Source organism: Sorex araneus, chromosome 6 (genome assembly GCF_027595985.1).
Source record: "Sorex araneus isolate mSorAra2 chromosome 6, mSorAra2.pri, whole genome shotgun sequence".
Classification (NCBI taxonomy): domain Eukaryota; kingdom Metazoa; phylum Chordata; class Mammalia; order Eulipotyphla; family Soricidae; genus Sorex; species Sorex araneus.
Window position 1 is genome coordinate 100,018,512 of NC_073307.1, and position 18,985 is coordinate 100,037,496.

Consider the following 18,985-nt stretch of genomic DNA (forward strand, 5'->3'; position numbering starts at 1 on the left):
GCTCCTGTTGCGTGGATAGAGCTGACAGGTGTATGTTTTGTGGAGAGACAGAGGGAAGGGCCTGTGGTGGAGGGCAGGTGCCATGAGAATCAGTCACCTACATTACAGGAAATGCTGTGTAATGTCTGAAGTTGATGGGCGAGGATGTGTGTGTGTGTGTGTAGTATCGTTCTCAGAAGCCGGGAGTTGGGCTGCCCGTTGAGGAGCATGGCTTTGGGAGGGGAGAGGTGTGGCTGGGCTGCACCCGTGAAGCTGCCCTCTTCCTAGTGTTTAGAGAGTGTGTGCACAGCATGAGAGAAATGAATGCTTCCTAAACTGAAACCTAAAGTTTATTAAACCTTATTTTAATTAAAATTGAGGTGTGGTGGGGGCTGGAGCGATAACACAGCAGGTAGGGCATTTGCCTTGCACACGACCAATCCGGGTTCGATTCCCAGCATCCCACATGGTCCCCTGAGCACCGCCAGGAGTTATTCCTGAGTGCAGAGCCAGGAGTTAATCCCTGTGCATCGTTGGGTATGACCCAAAAATTGGGGAAAAAAAAAAAAGCTAAAGTTGAGGTGTGGGGTGTGGGGAGCAGTTAGCTCAAATTAGAGTGAAGGCTCACATGTATGAGACCTGGTTCCATCTCAAACTGCTCAGGAAAGTAGTGAAGTCAAGCTTCTGTTCTGAGGAAAGAAGTGGGAAGGAGGGATGGATGGGTGGGTAGGCAGGGGTAGGTGGAGGCTTAGGGAGAAGTTTTTAGGGCCAAGATGGTTCTTCAAAGAGAAGACACAGATAACCAGACCAGGCTGCAAGGTTACATAGGAACTGGGTCCAGCTGTTCACGTGTTGGCTTTCAGCAAAAGTAGCAGCAGATTTATTAGCAAACTCAGTTTCTTCCCAAATAGCCAAAAGCATTGCAGTTCAGGAAGTACATGCTGTGCACTGGCTTAACAAATCCAGACCCGATTCAATAAAATAAAAAAGAATTAAAATGAAAAAACAAAACAAACAAGAAAACCAAATCCAGACCCCCCAAAGAACCATCAGGGAAGCCAGGTGGGAGGAAAGGAAGGGGCCCTGCTTCAGCAGTGCCTCTGGAGGAGGGGGTCCAGGTGGTGACCATGCACCTGCTCAGCTGTTGGTAGTCAGTGTTAGCAGTGCATGCATGCGAGGCCTGTGTGAGTGGAAGGGGCAGAGAGGAAGCTGGAGCACATCTCTCTGGCTTCCCACCTACACCATCAAGTGCTGGGTTCTCATCTGGTCCAACCTGCTCCTGGCCCCTGTCTTGATTCAGGTGCTCCGTATCTGCAGCAGGGCAGACCCCTTCCCACCAATCTGCTGCTCAGACACCCCCATCTTCCTTTGAGGTGATGCGCTGCAGACCCCTGGCTTTCACGGTTGATGGCAACTGTCTCCTCACATGCCTGGAAGGGAAGCCGCCCCCCACCCTTTTGCCCCAGGGCTGTGTGAGGCAGCAGCTACCCAGGGTTGTGCAGGTACCCCTGGCTTTCCCAGGAGCCTCCTGCTGAGTTGACCTGTGCATTCTGGGCCATTTGAGAAGACAGGAGAACCAGCAGGTGGACGCCAGAATGTCACTTTATTACTCCTGAAGGTAGAGTGGAGAGTGCTGGCAGCCAGGATGGGGCCAGGACTCACTCAGGCTCCCATATGCCTCCACGAGGAAGCGTGAGGAAGCATAGTCTGTCAAGGGCAGAGTACGAGGACACAGTGGAGCCCTGGGGAACTCTGAGTCAGGGCCAAGAGGCTCTTCTCCTACACACCCCCTGGATCTGCGTGTGCTCTCCACCCAGCACCTCCATGTACCTCAGAACCTTTTGTCTGCTGCTTCCTGAGAAGGATGTTTCTGAGGGTCAGGCCAGGCTCTATCTTCCTCTGATTTAGAGCCATGCACAGGATGAAGATCTTGTTCCTGTTGTTGTCTGATGTCCCCTGTTGTCCTCTGGCCCTGAGTAGGGCCTGTTTGCTTTATGCCTTTCCTTAAGCCTGCCCCTCTAGGATCCCCCAAAGTGGGTCCGTTTTTCTTCCCTGCAGACTCAGTGTCTGCCGCACTTCCCAGCTCTTTCCTCTTGGGCCTCTCTGACTTGGGCCTGCTTGCCTTCCATGATGACCTTGGCTGCATGTAAGCCCAGTGCTGGGGCCTTTGGTGGCTTCCAGGAACAGCGGGGTCACAACAGCTGACCTTGGCCCAGGCTTGCTCTGTGCTGAGCCCTGCTCTGATTCATAGCTGCTGTACATAGTGAGTGGCAGGTGGCTGTGGTGCGGAGGAGACCCAGGCCCAGAGACTGTACAGCTGTCCTGTGAAGAGAGGGGAGAGTACCCTGCTGCGGCCCTAGCCTGGAGGCAGTGAGCTGCTGCATGGACCTGCCTCTCCTGTGCCCGTTTTCCAGGGTGAGGCCAGGAACAATATTGTGTCTGACTCCTCATCACCACCAGCACTTCTTCTGCCAAGACACAAGCCACATCAGTCCTGGTTTGTATGTGGGGACAAGAGGGTTGGGAACGAGAGCGGAGACAGGGATGAGCGTCTGTGGAGAGGGGAAGCGAATGTGGTGGGGAACAGGGTCTCCTCACTCACCGTGTCAGCAGGAGGTGAGCCTGGCATTGGATACAGCCAAGGTCAGAGGCAGAGGTAGCCAGATGCCTGAGAGAGTCTGTTTAAAGAGGGTCTTGGGATAGGGCATGCCAAGCAGAAAAGATTGGTGAAGAACTTCTGAGCCTCCACTGATTAGAAGCAACTATTGGTCAGAGTCACATTTTTCTGCTCTGCAGTCTGTCAGTGATCTTTCTTTCTTTTACCTTTTCTTCTTTTTTTTTTTTTAAATAGGGACCATATCCAGCCAGGCTGGAGGCATGCACGTGGGATTAAGCCTGAGGATCCTGTGTGCTAGGCCTGTGCCCCTCCACTGGAGCCATAGGCTGGCCCTGCCATCGTTTCGTTCTTGTGTGTGGGCCTGCTTTCTTGGAGCCAGGTTATTTAAGCTGCTTCCTGCAAGTCACTTGAGTCTAATTTCACCTCCAGTTGCTTGGCTGCTGTTGTAGGTACCCAAACACCGCCTGTGAGCTGCTGACCTGCGACGTGCCGCAGATCAATGATCGCCTGGGAGGGGATGAGGCCCTGCTGGGCCTTCTCTATGACTTCCTGGATCACGAGCCACCACTCAACCCTCTGCTGGCCAGTTTCTTCAGCAAGACCATTGGCAATCTCATCGCCAGGAAAACAGACCAGGTGAGTGTTCCACCCTGATTGAGGGAGGTGGCTGCAATGCCCAGGGTGTTCTGTGCAGCACACAGTGTAGCTTCAGGCAAGTGAGTTGACATTTGACAAACTGATCCTGGTTCTGAGTACAGATCCCTGCACCCACAGGAGGCAGCAGACCCTAGACAGTAGCTATCCTGGGGTCACCCCTGACCTCGTGCCTGAGAGTGAGTCAGGCTTGTGGGTGGCCCCATTGTTGGCAGCAGGAGCTGTTCTTTCTGAGTCCACTCACAGACAGAACTATCCTAGAAAGCCAGGTGTGTCCTTTTATCCTTCCAAAAAAGATTCCATTTTGGGGGCTAAAGAGATAGTACAGTGGGGTAAGGCACTTGCCTTGCACTTGGCTGACCTGGGTTTGATCCCTGGCACTCATATGGTCCCCTTAGACCACCAGGTGTGAGCCCTGAGCACAGACCAAGAGTGAGCCCTGAGCTGCCAAGTGTGGCCCCAAAACCAAAATACTAAAATTTTAGGAAGTTTCCATTTTGAGATGGAGAGACAGCTCAGTGGACTGAGTCAGGATTTGCACGTGGGAATCCCAGTTCTTTCCCTGGCACTGTGTGTCCTCTGAGGGGCCCCCAGTCTCTCTCAAGGCTCTACTTTCCTTCTGTGGTTGTCTGTTGTGTTTGTCAGTGTATCTTTGTAGCTCATAGTTGTTGATCCAGGGCTATTGTGCACTGGAGCTCCTGAACTATCCCAGGGGCTGGCAGTAGCAATTGGGGGGGCACTGGAGAGAGATTTCTGGGCTGGTGAACACTCGGCAGCCTAAGCATATCTTTGCTCGTGGGAGGCCTCGTTCAGTCCCCAGCATCGAAGTGAATGACTTTTGAGTGCTGAGCCCTGGTAGCCTCCACATACCACCCAGTGTGGCCCAGACCAAAACAAAGGAAAGGAAGGTGAATTTCTGTGGCCACTTGAGTGATTTTCCACTGGAATAGGTGGTAGCCAAATAAGTTTGGGTACCCCAGCTCTTGGTGTTAGACTCTGCGATGGCTGGGGCCAGAATGTTCCTGGGTCCGCTTGATAGGGTGGAGCAGGAACAGCTGCGTGGTGGCACATGGCCGGTTCGCCCCTCTCTCCGGTATGGTGTCCTGCAGCTGTTGCTGACCAGCAAGGAGAGTGTCTTTTTCTTTTCTTTTTGGTTCACGCCCTGCGATGCACAGGGGTCACTCCTGGCTCTGTACTCAGGAATTACCCCTGGCGGTGCTCAGGGGACCATATGGGATGCTGGGAATTGAACCCGGGTCGACCGCGTGCAAGGCAAACGCCCTACCCGCTGTGCTGTTACTCCAGCCCCAGAGTGTCTTTTTCTTCACCACATACTGGCAAGGCCTATTTCCTATTAGGCTGACTCTCCATCTTTACAGGCCTTTGGATTTTGTAGAAGTTTATGCATTTGGGGGTTGTCTTTTCATTTTTACCCCACCCTTCATTATCTCCCCTCTCTCCCCCCCTTTTCTTCCCCCACCTCATCCTATTTTAGTTTTTAGTTTGGGGCCACATCTGGCAGTGCTCAAGGCTTATTCCTGGATCTACTCAAGGATCATTCCTGGCAGGCTCCAGGAACCATATGGGATGCCAGGGATCAATCCCAGGTCAGCTGCATGCAAGACAGGCGCCCTGCTTGCTGTACTATCTCTCTGGCCCACTCCCATAATCTTTTATGAATAGAGGCTCAGATTTTTTTTACATAGGCCAGTTTATAATTTATTTATGACTGTTGGAATTTTGGGCTTGTTTGCTAATTCTGTTAAAAAACATTTCTCTACATTCAAGTCATGGAGATTATTTTGGATATCATGGTTTAGAAGCTCAGTTGTCCATCACCTCAGCCCTCCTGCAATCAAATGCAGTTGATTCTTAGAAGTGGCCTACAAGACACCACTTCTAGGTGAGGCACCAAGTATGGTCCCTGAGCAATTCCAGGAGTAATCCCTGAGTGCAGAGCCAGGAGTAAGACCTAGGCACTACTGGGAATAGCCCCCAAACTAAAACCAAACAAACAAACAAAAAAAGAAGTGAAGCTGGAGTGACAGTACAGAGGGTAGGGAGCTTGCCTTGCATACACCACTGAAAAGGGTAGGGAGCTTGCCTTGCATGCATTTGACCCAGGTTTAATCCCCAGTATCCCATAGGGTCCCCCAGGAGTGATCCCTGACCCTCAGTACAGAACTAGGATTAGGAGTGAGTCCTAAGCAGTGTTGGATATGACCTGCCCCCTCTCAAAATAAACAAAAAGAAGTGGTGTAAGGGTAGAATGTTTTTGTTGTTGGGGGGGGGTGGAGAAGCAGTTTGGGGCCACACCCAGCAGTGCTTAGGGACTACTTGTGGTTATTGCTTAGGGATCTGGTCCTGCATTCTCCCTTTAGGGTGGTAAGCACCTAACCAGAACCTGTAATGATATGGCCACACTCTAGCATTTGTCCTGTGTCATGCAATGGCTATCTCCCCTGGGCCATGTTCTGGATTCTGCCCTTGGTCTGCAGTGGCACCACTGAAAAGGTCACAGCCACACAGTGTGGTCCGTCTGGCAGACCTTCCTCTCATTAGCTTCAGGAGCATCTGGAGTCTGCTTCTGGTTTCTGCTGTATTTCCGAACGAGCAGTTTCTTTTGATGGTCAGCATACCAGGCAGCTCTCAGGGGCCACTTGTAGCTCTGTGCTCTGGGCTTGCGGCTGGTGATGCTGGGACTCAACTCCTATATGCAACATGTATGTGCAACCCTTTGAGCCTTCTCTCTGTTCCCGAGAGGTAATGCATTTTAATGAGTTTGTCAACTGCCACTCCCCCCTGGGCCCCTTTCCCCCAACCCACCCCTCAAAAAGACCCACCCAAACTCAGACCTTGCGGTTGCCAAACTGAGACCCCAGGCCAACCCCGTTCTGCACCTGTTTTTGACAATGAAAACAACCACTGCCACTTTGCTTGTCTGTGACTTTATATTGTCAGAAAGTAGTCTGGGCTTCCCATGCCCTGCTCATGACACTCTAGCCCTCAGGGGTCACCCGGCAGTGCTCAGGGGTGACCACTGGCCCTGTACTCAGGATCAATCCTTTCAGTGCTCAGGGGACCCTGTGGGATACTGGGGATCAAACCTGGGTTTGAAGCAAGGCAAGCGCCCTCCCCACTGTACTGGCCTCAGGGCTCCAGCTCTTGCTGCTGCTGTCTGTTGTGCGGTGCCTTTCCCTGTCCTGTCTCACACAACTCAGTTACACAGTGTCCCTGCATGTCCCGGTCAGAGGGCTTCGTGTCACTGTGTCCTTCTGTGTCTTGGTTATTGTTCAGTTACTCTATGTTCCCATATATCCCAGTCACAAATCTCAGTCACTCTGTGTCCCTCCATGTCCTGGTCACGTGACCCAGTCACACTGTGTCTCTCAGACTGGCTCTCAGAGTCCACTCACACCATTTCCCTCCATGTCGTGGTCATAAGGTTCAGTGGCACTGTGTCCCTCCATGTACCAGTTATAATGTTCAGTGACACTCTCCCTCTGTGTCTCTCACTGGTTTCAGTCACACTGTGTCTCTCCATGTCCTGATCACAGGGGTCAGTGACAGCAAAACTCTTAAATAATTCCTATGTCTGCTCCGCTGTAGCCTTCAATGTCCCAGCTCACGCCTCTCTGGTACACTGTGACTGCCAAGCTGCCCTACTGTTCAAGTCTCTAGGGTGTATCTTCAGTGCCAGGGTCTTGGGGTGTACCCTCAGTGCCGGGGTCTGTAATGTGTACCCTCAGTGCCAGGGTCTCAGGTTGTACCCTCAGTGCTAGGGTCTCCAGGGTGAACACTGATAATGCTTGTGATGTGGGGAATCGAACCTACTCAGCTGCACCCTAGCCCTGTACTAACATGGCCCTGAATTGCCTTTCTAACATTAGAGCAGCCTTGGAGGTGTTTCTGGGTTCCACCAGTTTGATTTTGGTTTAGTATTTTTTTCTTTAGTTTTTGGGGTCACACCCAGCAGTGCTCAGGAATTACTCGTGAAAGTGCTTGAGGGATCATATGGGATGCCAGAAATCAACTCTGGGCTGGGCGTGTGCAAGGCAAGCACCCTACCTGCTATGCTGGCTCTCCAGCCCCTGAGTGTTTTTTCTTACCCCCTCCCTGCCTCCCTCTCTGCTGCTGGTCCTATGATTGGGTTGTGCATACCTGGCTGTGGATTCTGCACAAAGTCCTATAATGGTGCTGCTGTTTGCTGGTCTATGGACCTGGTAGCAGTGCCCAGCCGCACTGCTCACAGAGGGCTATAGCCTTCAGTCACATGCTTATGGGTCCCCTCGTAGCTGAAGCCCACAGTGAGCTGCAGAGCTCTTGATGCTTACCAAGCGTTGCACATCACGGCTGCAGGGCTTGCTCAGGGTCACACCCCTTTGGGGGTAGACACATCCACCTGGCTGGGTGAGGCTAGGGATTGAAGACAGTAGAGCTGCTGGGTTCATGCTTAGCACACGTGGACACTGGGGGCTGGAGCCCGTGACCGTGTGCTTGGAGACAGGAGCTTTAAGGCTCTGCCCCATTGCTGCGCTTTGCTTTTGTGTTGTGGAGTGTCTTTATCTGTTGCCTTCTAGTTTCCTGCTATGATCCCTCACATTCTTGGAATCAAGGTGTGATGGACTTAGCGACAATAGGTATATCCACTCTGTGACCTGGAAGCCACAGATCAGCATTAAGGTTTTTATGTTTGTTTGTTTTGGGGCCACACAGCAGTGCTCTGCACCCAGGAATCACTCCTGGCAAGCTCTGGGATCCACATGAGGTGCCAGGGGATTGAACTGGGTAAGCTGTGTGCAAGTCAAGAGTTCTACCTGCTATACTATTGCTCCGGCCCCCGACTAACATTTTTTAAAATAATTGGTCCAGTTAGCAAGGCTTTCATAGCCGAGAGTTTTTGGCTCTCAGTGCAGATTTTGTTTCTCTTTATACTCTAGAGCTGTTTATATTTTGTGTCTTTCAGTTCAGGTAAATGTACTTTTCGTGGAAATTATCCATTTTTCTGTATTTGCATGAGTTGGTATGAAGTAATTCATATTTTTTTTTCTTTTTGGGTCATACCCAGCTATGCTCAGAAGTTACTCCTGGCTCTGCACACAGGAATCATTCCTGGCGGTGCTCAGGGGACCATATGGGGTGCCGGGGATCAAACCCGGGTCGGCCGCGTGCAAGGCAAACCACCATACCTGCTGTACTATCGCTCCTGCCCCATAATAGTTTATTTTTAATCTGCAGGGTCCGTAGTGATCCTCTTGGTTGTGTGGCTGATGTTATTATCTGAACCTACTCTGTTTGTGATCATCTCTGTAGGAGTTGGTGTCTTTGAGGGAGAGTGGGTTGCCAGGATGGGGCCCAGGTCTTGCACAGGCTGAACATGTACTGTACCACGGACCCCACTCCCAGACTGAGGGTCCCCTCCCACTGCCCTTTTCTCTTCTCCCACTGCTCTGCTTCCCCATCTCAGTAGCATGTGGCCAAGGCCCAGCCGCATGGCACTCCTCTGTCCCCAGGTGCCCACCTCACCCAGCAACCAGGAGGAAGCCGGCCCTGCACCATGTGCCATTCTGGACTTGCAGAGACCAGTGGGCAGGGCTTTGGTTCAGGCTCTCCCCTGGCCCTGCCTGAGCCCCTTGGTGCTGGTGTGGAGCCCATTCCAAGCCTCACCTGGTTGGCACTCTGAAGCCACCGAACACCTCTCTGTCAGCCCGTCCCTGTGCCCTCTGACCCTGGAGTCTGCAGGTGAGGGTCGTATGCATGCGTGCTCACTGCTCTGCAGGTCTGCGTCTCTCTGGAGCATCAGTGGTGCTGCAGTACCCCATCTCAGTACCGCCACTCATTCATGCTGGACAAGCAGGAGCCAGTCAGAGTCAGCGAGCCTCATGCCTCTCACTCAGCACCACACTGAGGCCTTTCCCCTGTGTGTGCTCCACCCTCTCTGTTCTCAGTGCCGTCACCAGCCAACGCTCTCTCTGCTGCTTCCAGGTGCTGGTGTTCTTGAAGAAGAAGGAGCAGTTCATCAGCCTGGTGCTGAAGCACCTCGGCACCTCAGCCCTCATGGACCTCCTGCTGCGGCTTGTCAGCTGTGTGGAGCCAGCCACGCTGCGACAGGGCGTCCTGCATGTGAGTGTCACCCTCTCTGGGCGCTGCCATGTGGAGGTGGGCCCAGGCACAGTGGGGGAGAGGGCAGGAGGCCGGCTCTTAGCCCAGATGAGGGAACACTATCCATGGGTAGCCCAGGCTCATGCAAGATAGGCTGTGCCCAGTAACTTAGAATCACCAGTGGGAGGGAGAGAGCTGGAGGGCAGGCCGGGGCACAGTTGGCCTCACCTTAGCTACATATCCTTCACTGGGAACCAGTCCTCATGGCCATATCACAGCAACTGTGGCTAACACTGGGGAGAGTCACTAGCCCAGCTCTGGGCACTGAGCACCCCTTTGCCATGGGAGGGGACAGCAGGGTTCACAGTGAGCCAAGGGTGCCGGGTCTGTTCCTGTCCCCGAGGTGTCTCACGGACATATGTCCCAGCCCCTCCTCAGTGAACAGGTCATGTTTGAGTCCGGTCCCTTGTTCCTCACAGTCAGGGGCACATGTGGTGTGGGGCCCTACTGGCCTCTGCAGGGTTGCTCCCCACAGGCAGGAGCAGAGTCCAGAATAAGCCTCTCCCTTCCAGTGGCTGAACGAAGAAAGGATCATCCAGAGACTGGTGGGCCTGATACATCCGAGCCAGGATGAAGATGTGAGTCCTCTGCCGCCCGGTCCCCTGCCTCCTGCCTCCCCACAGGCATCCACCCATCGTTTGCACACACATGCAGTAATGACACCTCACCAAGGATTGTCTAAACTCTGGCTGCATTACAAACTCCCCAAGACTAGTGGCTTCCATCAAGTATTTCTGTCTTAGTTCTGTGGCTTTGGGGCTTGGGGTAGGTGGGTGATGTCTGGGGACTCAGGCTCTGTCCTTGTCCAAGGTTCTCAGTGACCACAGGACCCAGTCCCCTCAGTTCCATGTCGTGGGGCCTAGTGTGGCTGCTGAATTCCTGCACTCGCTATTGAGCCTGCTCTGAGAGAGACAAGCAGTGAGAAAGAAAGAGACAGAGTGACAGAGACACAGAGCAACAGTGAGAAAGAGACTGAGTGAGAGTGAAAGACAGATACAGTGAGAGAGACAGAGAGACGAGACTGAGAGAGACTGTGAGAGAGACAGACAGAGAGACAGTGAGAAAGAGACTGAGAGACAGACAGTGAGAGAGACAGACACAGAGAGACAGAGTGAGACAGGAGACAGAGGAGACACAGATACTACCGGGGGCCCCATGTGGCTGCTGAATTCCCTGCACTCTCATGAGCCTGCTCGAGAGAAATGGAGGCAGTGAGAAAGAGAGAGACAGAGAGAGAGAGCGACTGAGTGAGAGACAGACACAGAGACAGAGTGAGAGAGAGGAGACACAGACACCACCTGGGGCCCCATGTGGCTGCTGACTTCACTGCACTCTCATGAGCCTGCTTGAGAGAGACAGGGAGAGCCAGAAACACATAGCACAGCCTCCATCTCTTTGAGCACTGCTGAGCGTTCCAGTCTGTCCCGCAGGCCCTGTCTTCTGTGCTGGCTCCTGCCCTTGCCCTGTTCCTGTCATGTCAGGGCCACAGTCTGCTGCTCAGGGTTTCTGTAGTGTAGAGTACAGGACAGGCCAAGGCCCATGGCTACTCTGGGCAATAGGCCCAGAGGCAGGTCCAGTGCCACAGCCCACCTCACCTGCACTCATGAGACACAGCTGCCTGGGCCCATGGCCACCCTGACTTCCTCTACCATGTCTGTCAGCCCACTGAGCTGATAGCCTCCATCATTGCCACATACCTGAGACGGATCCTGCATCTCCCAAGAGAAGTTGTCTTTATTTTCTCCATGTCGCCAGCTCACAGGACTCACGAGCATCGATTGTGGACGTGAAATGCCATGTCAGGATCACAGCCACATGGGCAGCCTTTCTCGAAACAGGCCTCGTGTGGAGAGCTGAGTCTGGCACATCGAGAGCCCTTTCCAGCCCTGGAGTGCAGTCTCCCTCCCGAAAGTCTGCCCAGCTCTCCTTGGGAGCCGGGCCTGATGGGACCATGTGCCCTATCTTTGCAGAGACAGTCCAATGCGTCCCAGACTCTCTGTGACATCATCCGGCTAGGCAGAGAGCAGGGCAGCCAGTTGCCAGAGGCCCCGGAGCCGGACCCCCTCCTCACCGTCCTGGAGTCGTGAGTGTTGGTGCAGGCGGTGGACTGGGCAGGCTTCTGGGCTTTCTGCTCCAGGCGCCCTGCTGTGCCTGATGGCTCCTCACTGAGGGCTCTGGGCGGGAGGCCTCGTGCCTTTGCCCCAGAGGTGAGTTCCCATGTGTGCACAGGCAGGACTGCGTGGAACAGCTTCTGAAGAACATGTTTGATGGGGAGCGGACAGAGAGCTGCCTGGTCAGCGGGACGCAGGTGCTGCTAAGCCTGCTGGACACCCGGCGGGCCGGGTGAGCGCCTGGGGGAACTGGCGAGGGCTTTGGGAGTGTCTCGTGCACATATCTGTGCACACACATGGTGTATGCAAGTGTGAGTCCATATGTGCCGTTTGTATGTGTTGGTCTGTGCACATGTATGTGTTGGCGTACCTGCACACATGAGCTTGCAAGCATATACACCCATGTGTGCTGCATGTCTCTGCACACGTCTTCATGGATGCTTTGTGATCGTGCCTGCAGCTAGACTGCATGGGGGCACCTCCTCTTGGCAGAGGAAGGTCTTCATAAGCTGACCAGTTCCTTCCTGCCTCCTGATTGAGCGCTCCGTGAAGGCCGGCCCTAGAGTCTGGCAGGGAGGTGTGCCTGAGCTTGTACTCTGCTGTCGAGCCACATCCTTAGCCCTGGGAAGGAGAAAATAACAAATGATGAAAAATGGAGTCGATCTCTCGAGCGAGTAATCTTTTCGCTCCTCCCTATGACACCCAGCATATGTTTATTAGTTGGTTACCTGCAGACAGAGTCACGTCGCACTTATTTTGTCTAGTTAGCTGGTCACATGTAGAGTTTTGTTTGTTGTTGTTTTTGGCCACACCAGTGGTGCTCACACTGCATTACTCCTGGCTCTGTACTCAGGAATTACTCCTGGTGGTGGTCAGGGGTTCAAACCCAGGTCAGGGTCAGCCATGTGCAAGGCAAACACCCTCCCTGCTGTACTTTCTCAAATCCCCAGGATATGGGTTTTCATCCTGCCTGACATGAGGGGATCCTGCCTGACATGAGGGGAAACAGACTGAGAAGGCAGTGAAGGGCCAACTCCGCTTTGCTTTTCTGTGTCTAAGTGTTACCTGTAATAGTTATGTCTGACCTGTAGAATGGGAGCCAGCGGTCGTGAGGGCCGGCCCTGCCTCCTTCTGGGGCAGAGGAACCCCTGTCAGCACCTGCTTGCACCACCTCCCCCCGATAACCCCACCTCCAGCCCCCTCCCAAGCCCCAACCAGCACAGGGCTGAGGCCCGGACGATCCCTGAGCAGGTTCTTGGGAATGGGGTGTGTTTGACTCAGCTGCTGAAGGAGTGTTGGGGAGCAGGTGTAGGCCCTGGCACTTTGTGCGGCATCTCTATCTGCACCTTGCCCACAGGGCAGACGGCCTGCTGGACTGCTTTCCTCAGGGACTGGAGCGGCCATCGGGCACCGTCAGTGGGGGTGTGCTGCATGGCATTGAGCCGCGCCTGAAGGACTTCCACCAGCTGCTGCTCAGCCCGCCAAAGGTATGGACCTGGCTACCTGGGGGCCCCTGGGGTGAGGGCGGGGTGGCAGACACCCTTCCTGCAACTTCAGACCCTCCCCCCAGAGGACTGGTCAGGTGCTTCCCCAGGTGCCTCTGGTCCTCTGAAGTAGGCCTGGTTCCAGCGCAGCAGTTCTGGCCTCGTGCTGGGAGGAGGCAGGGGGACCCAAGCCAGTTACTAGTTCCCCTGCCTCATGGCTAGCTCCGTGAGAAAGCTTTGTGAAGGCAGGGGTTCTGGAATGTTCTCTTAGTGCAAAGGAGTGTAAGTGCGGGGAGCATAGTGCTCTGCCTCTGGGCATCCGACATGGCCAGCTCTAGCTTCAGCTCCCTGCGGGAGTATCCCCAGCAGTGTCCCTTGGGGCTCTGTCCTTTGTGACCCTGCATCCTCTTCTCTCCTGTTTTTCTTGGCTTTGGGGCCACCCTTGTGGCCAAAGCTCAGGGCTCAGGGCTGTTCATGGCTTGGTACTTGGGACAGAGCCCCCCACCACCCAGGCAAAACACCAACTCTCACCTTTTGAGCCCCCTGTTGGCCCTCTCCTTCCTCCCGCCAGCAGTGTCTCCTCCTCTGCTTGCAGAAATCAGCCATCCTGACCACCATCGGCGTTCTGGAGGAGCCCCTGGGGAACGCCCGTCTGCACGGCGCTCGCCTCATGGCTGCACTGCTGCACACAGACACACCCAGCATCCATCGGGAGCTCTGCCGACTCAACACCATGGGTTTGCTGCTGGTGAGTGCCCACACTAACACTGTCTGGAGGCTGGGGCAGAAGTGGCTTCATGGCACTCTGTCTGGGGTTTTGTTTGTTTTGGCCACACCCAGCGATGCTCAGGGCTTACTCCTGGCTGAGCTCAAGGGACCATATGGGCATATGGAGTACCTGGGATCAAATCTCGGTCAGTTGCATGCAGGCTCCCTCCCCGCTGTATTGTCTCTCTAGCCCCAGCAGAGGTCTCTAGAGAGGTACCGTGCAGGCCATGGAGTAGTGTATATCTATAGAGTGGCCCTTCCTGGGGCCGTGGCTGGGCACACAGATCCCAGGAGTCTGGTGAGTTCACTGTGAGCGCTGAGGCAGTGGCTTCAAAAGAACTGCTTGAGCAGAAAGCAAGGCCATCTGGGGGCCGGGGCCGAGGGTCCATCTTGTCCTGATGTGCTTGCCTTCAGGGTTGACAGGAATTGTCTCAGTGCTGACAGGACCCTCGGTATGCACTGGGTTCCACACAGGCTCCCCCAGAAGCTTCCTGAGGCTGAGGGACTTCTGAGCCCTCATTGACACTGCACCAGGAGTTTGGTTGCCTTAGAAGCTCTCCTGGTTTTGAAAGCTGTCAGACCTGGGAATGGGTTTGGGACAAGAATTCTCCACGGCTGCAGATGTGGTTCAGGGGTAAAGCATTTGTCTGGCCTGTGTAAAGCCCAGGATTTGATTCCCAGCACTGATAAAAAGGGCAGGGTTGGGGGGTGGTGGTTAGGGTTAGCAGGTGGAGCGAAGTACAGCCGGTAGGGCGCTTGCCTTGCACACAGCCAGCCCTGAGTGAATTCCCAGCATTGCTCACGGTGTTCTGAGCCCCAGAGGAGTGAGATCCCTGAGCAAAAAAAAGCAAAGTGTAAAAAGCAAAATAAAACAAGCATAATCTCAGAAACCAAAAATATAAAAAAGAAAGAAATTCTCCTGCGGGGCTGGAAACACAGCACCTGAATCACATGCATGAGGCCCTGGGTTCGGGCCCTGACCATGCAAAACACGAGTGAGTGAAGCGAGCAGCTTTGCCTGCAAGTTCAGAGCTGCCACAAGTCCCAGGTATGATCCTTGTGTCACGTGCGTTTTGCCTGGTGACCCCCACACTCCTGGGAAGACCCACCCTCGAGAACAGAACATTTTTTCTGCTACCCTGACACTTCTAGTCAATCAGTTTATATGTTATTTAGTTCTTTACAGCACATTATGGCACTGGGGGCGCCTCCTGGCTCTGAGCTCAGGGGTTACTCCCAAGTGGTGCTTTGGGATGAGGATCAGAGCTGGCCTTCTCCGTACAGAGCCTGCAATCAGCTTACCACGTTCTTTCCATGACCCATCACTTTGATCTTTTTGTGTTAAACTGCATGCTCATAAACTTGGTTACCTCAATCATAATTTTTTTGGTTTTTTGTTTTTTTTTTGCCTTTTGGGTCACACTCGGCGATGCACAGGTGTTACTCCTGGCTCATGCACTCAGGAATTACTCCTGGCGGTGCTTGGGGGACCATATGGGATGCTGGGATTCGAACCTGGGTTGGCTGCGTGCAAGGCAAACGCCCTACCCGCTGTGCTATTGCTCCAGCCCCATAATTTGTTTTTTTAATTTGGTGACAATGTTGTATGATCCTCACCACTTTTTTGTTGTTCATGGAACATACTCATTGGAGCTCAGGGATCACTCCTGGTGGGTTCTGGGATTGAACCTGGGTCAGTTGTATGCATGGCACATGCCCTACCTATTCTACTATCTCTGGCCCTAACCATCACCGCTTTTTCCAGAACTTTATTTTCTCAATTTATTTTCTAGCTGTCAGTAGCCATCCATTCCCCTGCTCCACACTATGCTGTGTCTGAATCTGGCCAGCACCTTCCTGGAGTGAAGTCAGCCTTTGCCCTGTTCACTGGCGCATGCCACTGTGTAGGGTTCCTTGGGTCCTTCTTGCAGTGTCAGTCACCAGGGTTTCCTTATTTTGCTGGTTTTCTGTTCATGGTGACAATCTCTTAGCACAGAACTTGGGGCGTGGCACTTGGTACCAGGGTTCAAACCTGGGTCTCCACGTGCAAAGCCTGCACTCAGCCACATGAGGCATTGCTCCAGCCGCTGGTTTCTGCAGACGAGCAGCACTGGAGGGAGCTTGGGGGCTAACAGGCTGGGCGCATGCTCCGAGTGCTGGAGGCCACTACCACCTCCACGCCGCAGGGCTGCCAAGCACCACTGGGTGCAACCAGGCACTGCTGGCATGGCCCAGATGTGCTGTTGTGTTTTTTTCTTGCTTTTGGGCGGATACATCTGCCAATGCTCAAGCTACTCCTGACTTTGTCCTCAGGGGCCACTCCTGGTGGGGCTTAGGGGGGACCATTTGGGGTGCCGTGAATCAAACCTGGGTTGGCCCTGTGCAAAGCCATCCCCCTCCCCCTGTGCTTTATGTCTGGTCCTGGCCAGATGTGCTGTGTGCCCACAGTGCAGTTTTCTGTGCAGTCGCACAGACACCTGTCTGCAGCCCTGCATCACTGCTGTGCTAGAATGGAGTGGTCATGTGACACCCCCCTCTGTGGTGATTTGGTCGCTGGGCTGTTCAGGGGCTGGCTGTGCACATGATGGACTGCCTTGTGTCCAGGACCTGTTCTTCAAGTACAGCTGGAACAACTTCCTGCACTTCCAAGTGGAGCTCTGCGTTGCCGCCATCCTCTCCCGCACGGCCCCAGACAGTAGGGTGGAAGCTGCCGGGCCCAATGGTGTGGCAGAGCTGCCGGAGACCCCCCAGCCTGTTGCCAGTCACCCCGAGGAGCACACAATGGTGACCCATGTAAGTTCCCGAGGATCAGGGTTGGGGGCTGCTCAGTCCAGAACCGGTCACGTGTGTGTGACTGCCCCTCCTCCTGGGGATTTTCCAGCCTGAAGTCCAGACAAGTGAAGCTTCCTTCTGCCTACAGCCTGGCAGCAGGACGCATGGACAGGCAGTAGCAGGGGCCTGGGGTGCTCTGTGAGGGCTCAGAGGCCAGGAGGGAGCTTCCCTATGGGCAGACAACAGGAAGTGCCAGTGGTGATAGCCACTCAAGATGGGCAGTGACGTGGGGCTTAGAAGTGAGCACCTGAGTTAGGCAGTCTGGGTCACAGCTGAACTTGGGGGCTGGGGAGCATGGAGAGCCCTGAGGCAGCCTCTGAGTGCTGGCCATTGGGCAACTGCAGCACCCCTGCCCTCCCCTGGGCACCTGCAGACCCTCCCGTCCTCTCCCCTAGCTGTTCGAGCAGTGCTGCCTGGTGCAGCGGATCCTGGAGGCCTGGGAAGCCAACGACCACACCCAGTAAGAGCTACAAGGGCAGTGGGGGGCTGTTTGCTTCCAGGGCAGACCCTTTCCCAAGCATTTCTCTCTGCGGTCCCACGTCCGCAGGTCCCTTCGTCACTGCTGCCCCATAGAAGGGATGGACTTGGCTTCTCCCAAAGGGCCCTGAAGTCTGGATGTTGTCGACATTTATGGGCACCTGTGCCATCCAGAGTGCGTCAGGGCGGGTTCCAGGAGACAAAGCCCAGTCTCCTAGCAGACGCAGGGCCACGAGTCCATGGCAGGAGGGTCCCCACTGCACTCAGCTCTGCCTTTGCTCTCAGGCTGTACGGGGTCAAGGGTGAGACTAGGGATCTCTGACCTGAGGGATTATCTGTCCTTTGGGATTCGGTAAACCCAGTGTCCCACTCCCAGAAGCACTGTGAGGGCTTCTGGGAGCAATTCCCCTCACCCCGCCTCCTATGTGGAGTCACCAGCCCCTGGAGGCTGCCTGCCTGGTCTGTGCCCAAAGCTGAGGCATGTGCAGCTGCTGGCTTCAGAGACCTTCCTTCCAGGGCCGCAGGGGGTCGGAGGTGTGGGAACATGGGCCACCTGACACGCATCGCCAACGCTGTGGCACAGAGCCTGGAGAGGGGCCCCGTGCAGGGCCACGTCAGCGAGGCCATCCGAGGTGAGCCTAGACCCTCCCCAGCTTCTATCCCCCTCCAGGCCTGGGCCCTTGGGTATCTCTGGCACTCCAGGAGGACGGAGAGTGTCTGGCTTCACGAGGGTAGATGCTGAAAGGCTAGGGATAGAGCAGCTGTGGCCTCGGCCTTGGGGGCCTCTGGTGAGGGGTGCTGCTGGTGGGGAGATGTCAGGAAGGAAAGGGTGCCCGTCACTGTGGGCACAAGCCTTGCCCTGTTTCTGGCCTTGCTCACCAGCTCAGGTGTCCAAGCCCCTTCCTTGTTTGAGCCCAGTGCTTGCCCCGGGCTCACCCTCTGCCCCCACAGGGCTCCCCGAGGATTGCCGTGGGCGCTGGGAGAGCTTCGTGGAGGAGACGCTAACGGAGACGAACCGCAGGAATGCAGTGGACCTGGTGAGCCTGCGGAGCCCTGCAGCGGGGACACTGGCCCTGCAGAGCCGCTGCTGCACATTCCCCGTCTCTGCAGGAGCCCAACCTGCTCCAGGGAAGGGTGGGCGGCACGTCCAGGGCTCTAGGCTCACGCCCACCGCTGTGGCCTTTCCAGGTCAGCACCCACCACCTGCACCCCTCGAGTGAGGATGAGGACATGGAGGGCGCATTCCCTAACGAGTTGTCTCTGCAGCAGGTGCGTGCGCTGCACCCCGCACCCGGCCCTCCGGCCCCCGCAGCGCAGAGACCAGCTCTCGGGCCTGCCACAGGGGCAGCCCCACGCACCCTCTTCTGGAGGCCCCCGCTCTTAGGCAGTCAGCACTGGGGGCGCCCCTGGGCCCAGGAGCCAGGCTGAGGGTGCCACTCACTGTGCCCACAGGCGTTCTCTGAATACCAGCTCCAGCAGATGACCGCCACCTTCGTGGACCAGTTTGGCTTCAATGATGAGGAATTTGCTGACCAGGATGACAGTGTCAAGTGAGCTCAAGGGACTCTTCTGCATGTGGCATCAGCTTCTTGGGGTGCCCCAGCCCGCAGACTGTGGAGTGGCCACCTCCCTCACTTTCAGCCCAAGAGGTATCCCCGCCATGGGTGTCCCAGTAGCTGGGCACCCATGTTTCCTCAGCCAGAAGCCTGAGAAGCAGTTAGCCCCCCAAGCCAAGCAGAACTTACAAGGCAGAGTGCTGAGAGGGCCAGGGACAGGCCCCCAGAAACCTTCAGAGGAGGCTGTGACAGGGATCCTGGTGACACCTCCCGTTTTGCAGGAGGGCCTGTTCTGCTCCCTCTTGGTCCACATGTGCCCCCAGCCTAGTCCTTCTTGGCACATCT

General features: G+C 55.1%; 1 protein-coding gene across 6 annotated transcripts in view; it reads left to right on the forward strand.

Moving 5' to 3' along the window:
* PPP6R2 (protein phosphatase 6 regulatory subunit 2) overlaps positions 1–18,985 on the forward strand; it is a 40,546-nt gene that overhangs the window by 18,806 nt on the left and 2,755 nt on the right. For 5 of the 6 annotated variants that reach the window (XM_055143009.1, XM_055143004.1, XM_055143003.1 and 2 more), the window contains exons 4-16: positions 3,046–3,232; positions 9,236–9,373; positions 9,925–9,990; positions 11,383–11,495; positions 11,642–11,755; positions 12,881–13,010; positions 13,603–13,755; positions 16,380–16,568; positions 17,003–17,067; positions 17,601–17,716; positions 18,036–18,121; positions 18,273–18,353; positions 18,537–18,634. In XM_055143009.1, coding sequence (XP_054998984.1) covers positions 3,046–3,232; positions 9,236–9,373; positions 9,925–9,990; positions 11,383–11,495; positions 11,642–11,755; positions 12,881–13,010; positions 13,603–13,755; positions 16,380–16,568; positions 17,003–17,067; positions 17,601–17,716; positions 18,036–18,121; positions 18,273–18,353; positions 18,537–18,634 — 1,536 coding nt within the window. The remainder of the gene's footprint in view (positions 1–3,045; positions 3,233–9,235; positions 9,374–9,924; positions 9,991–11,382; positions 11,496–11,641; positions 11,756–12,880; positions 13,011–13,602; positions 13,756–16,379; positions 16,569–17,002; positions 17,068–17,600; positions 17,717–18,035; positions 18,122–18,272; positions 18,354–18,536; positions 18,635–18,985) is intronic. The other variant, XM_055143005.1, reaches the window with a different exon arrangement.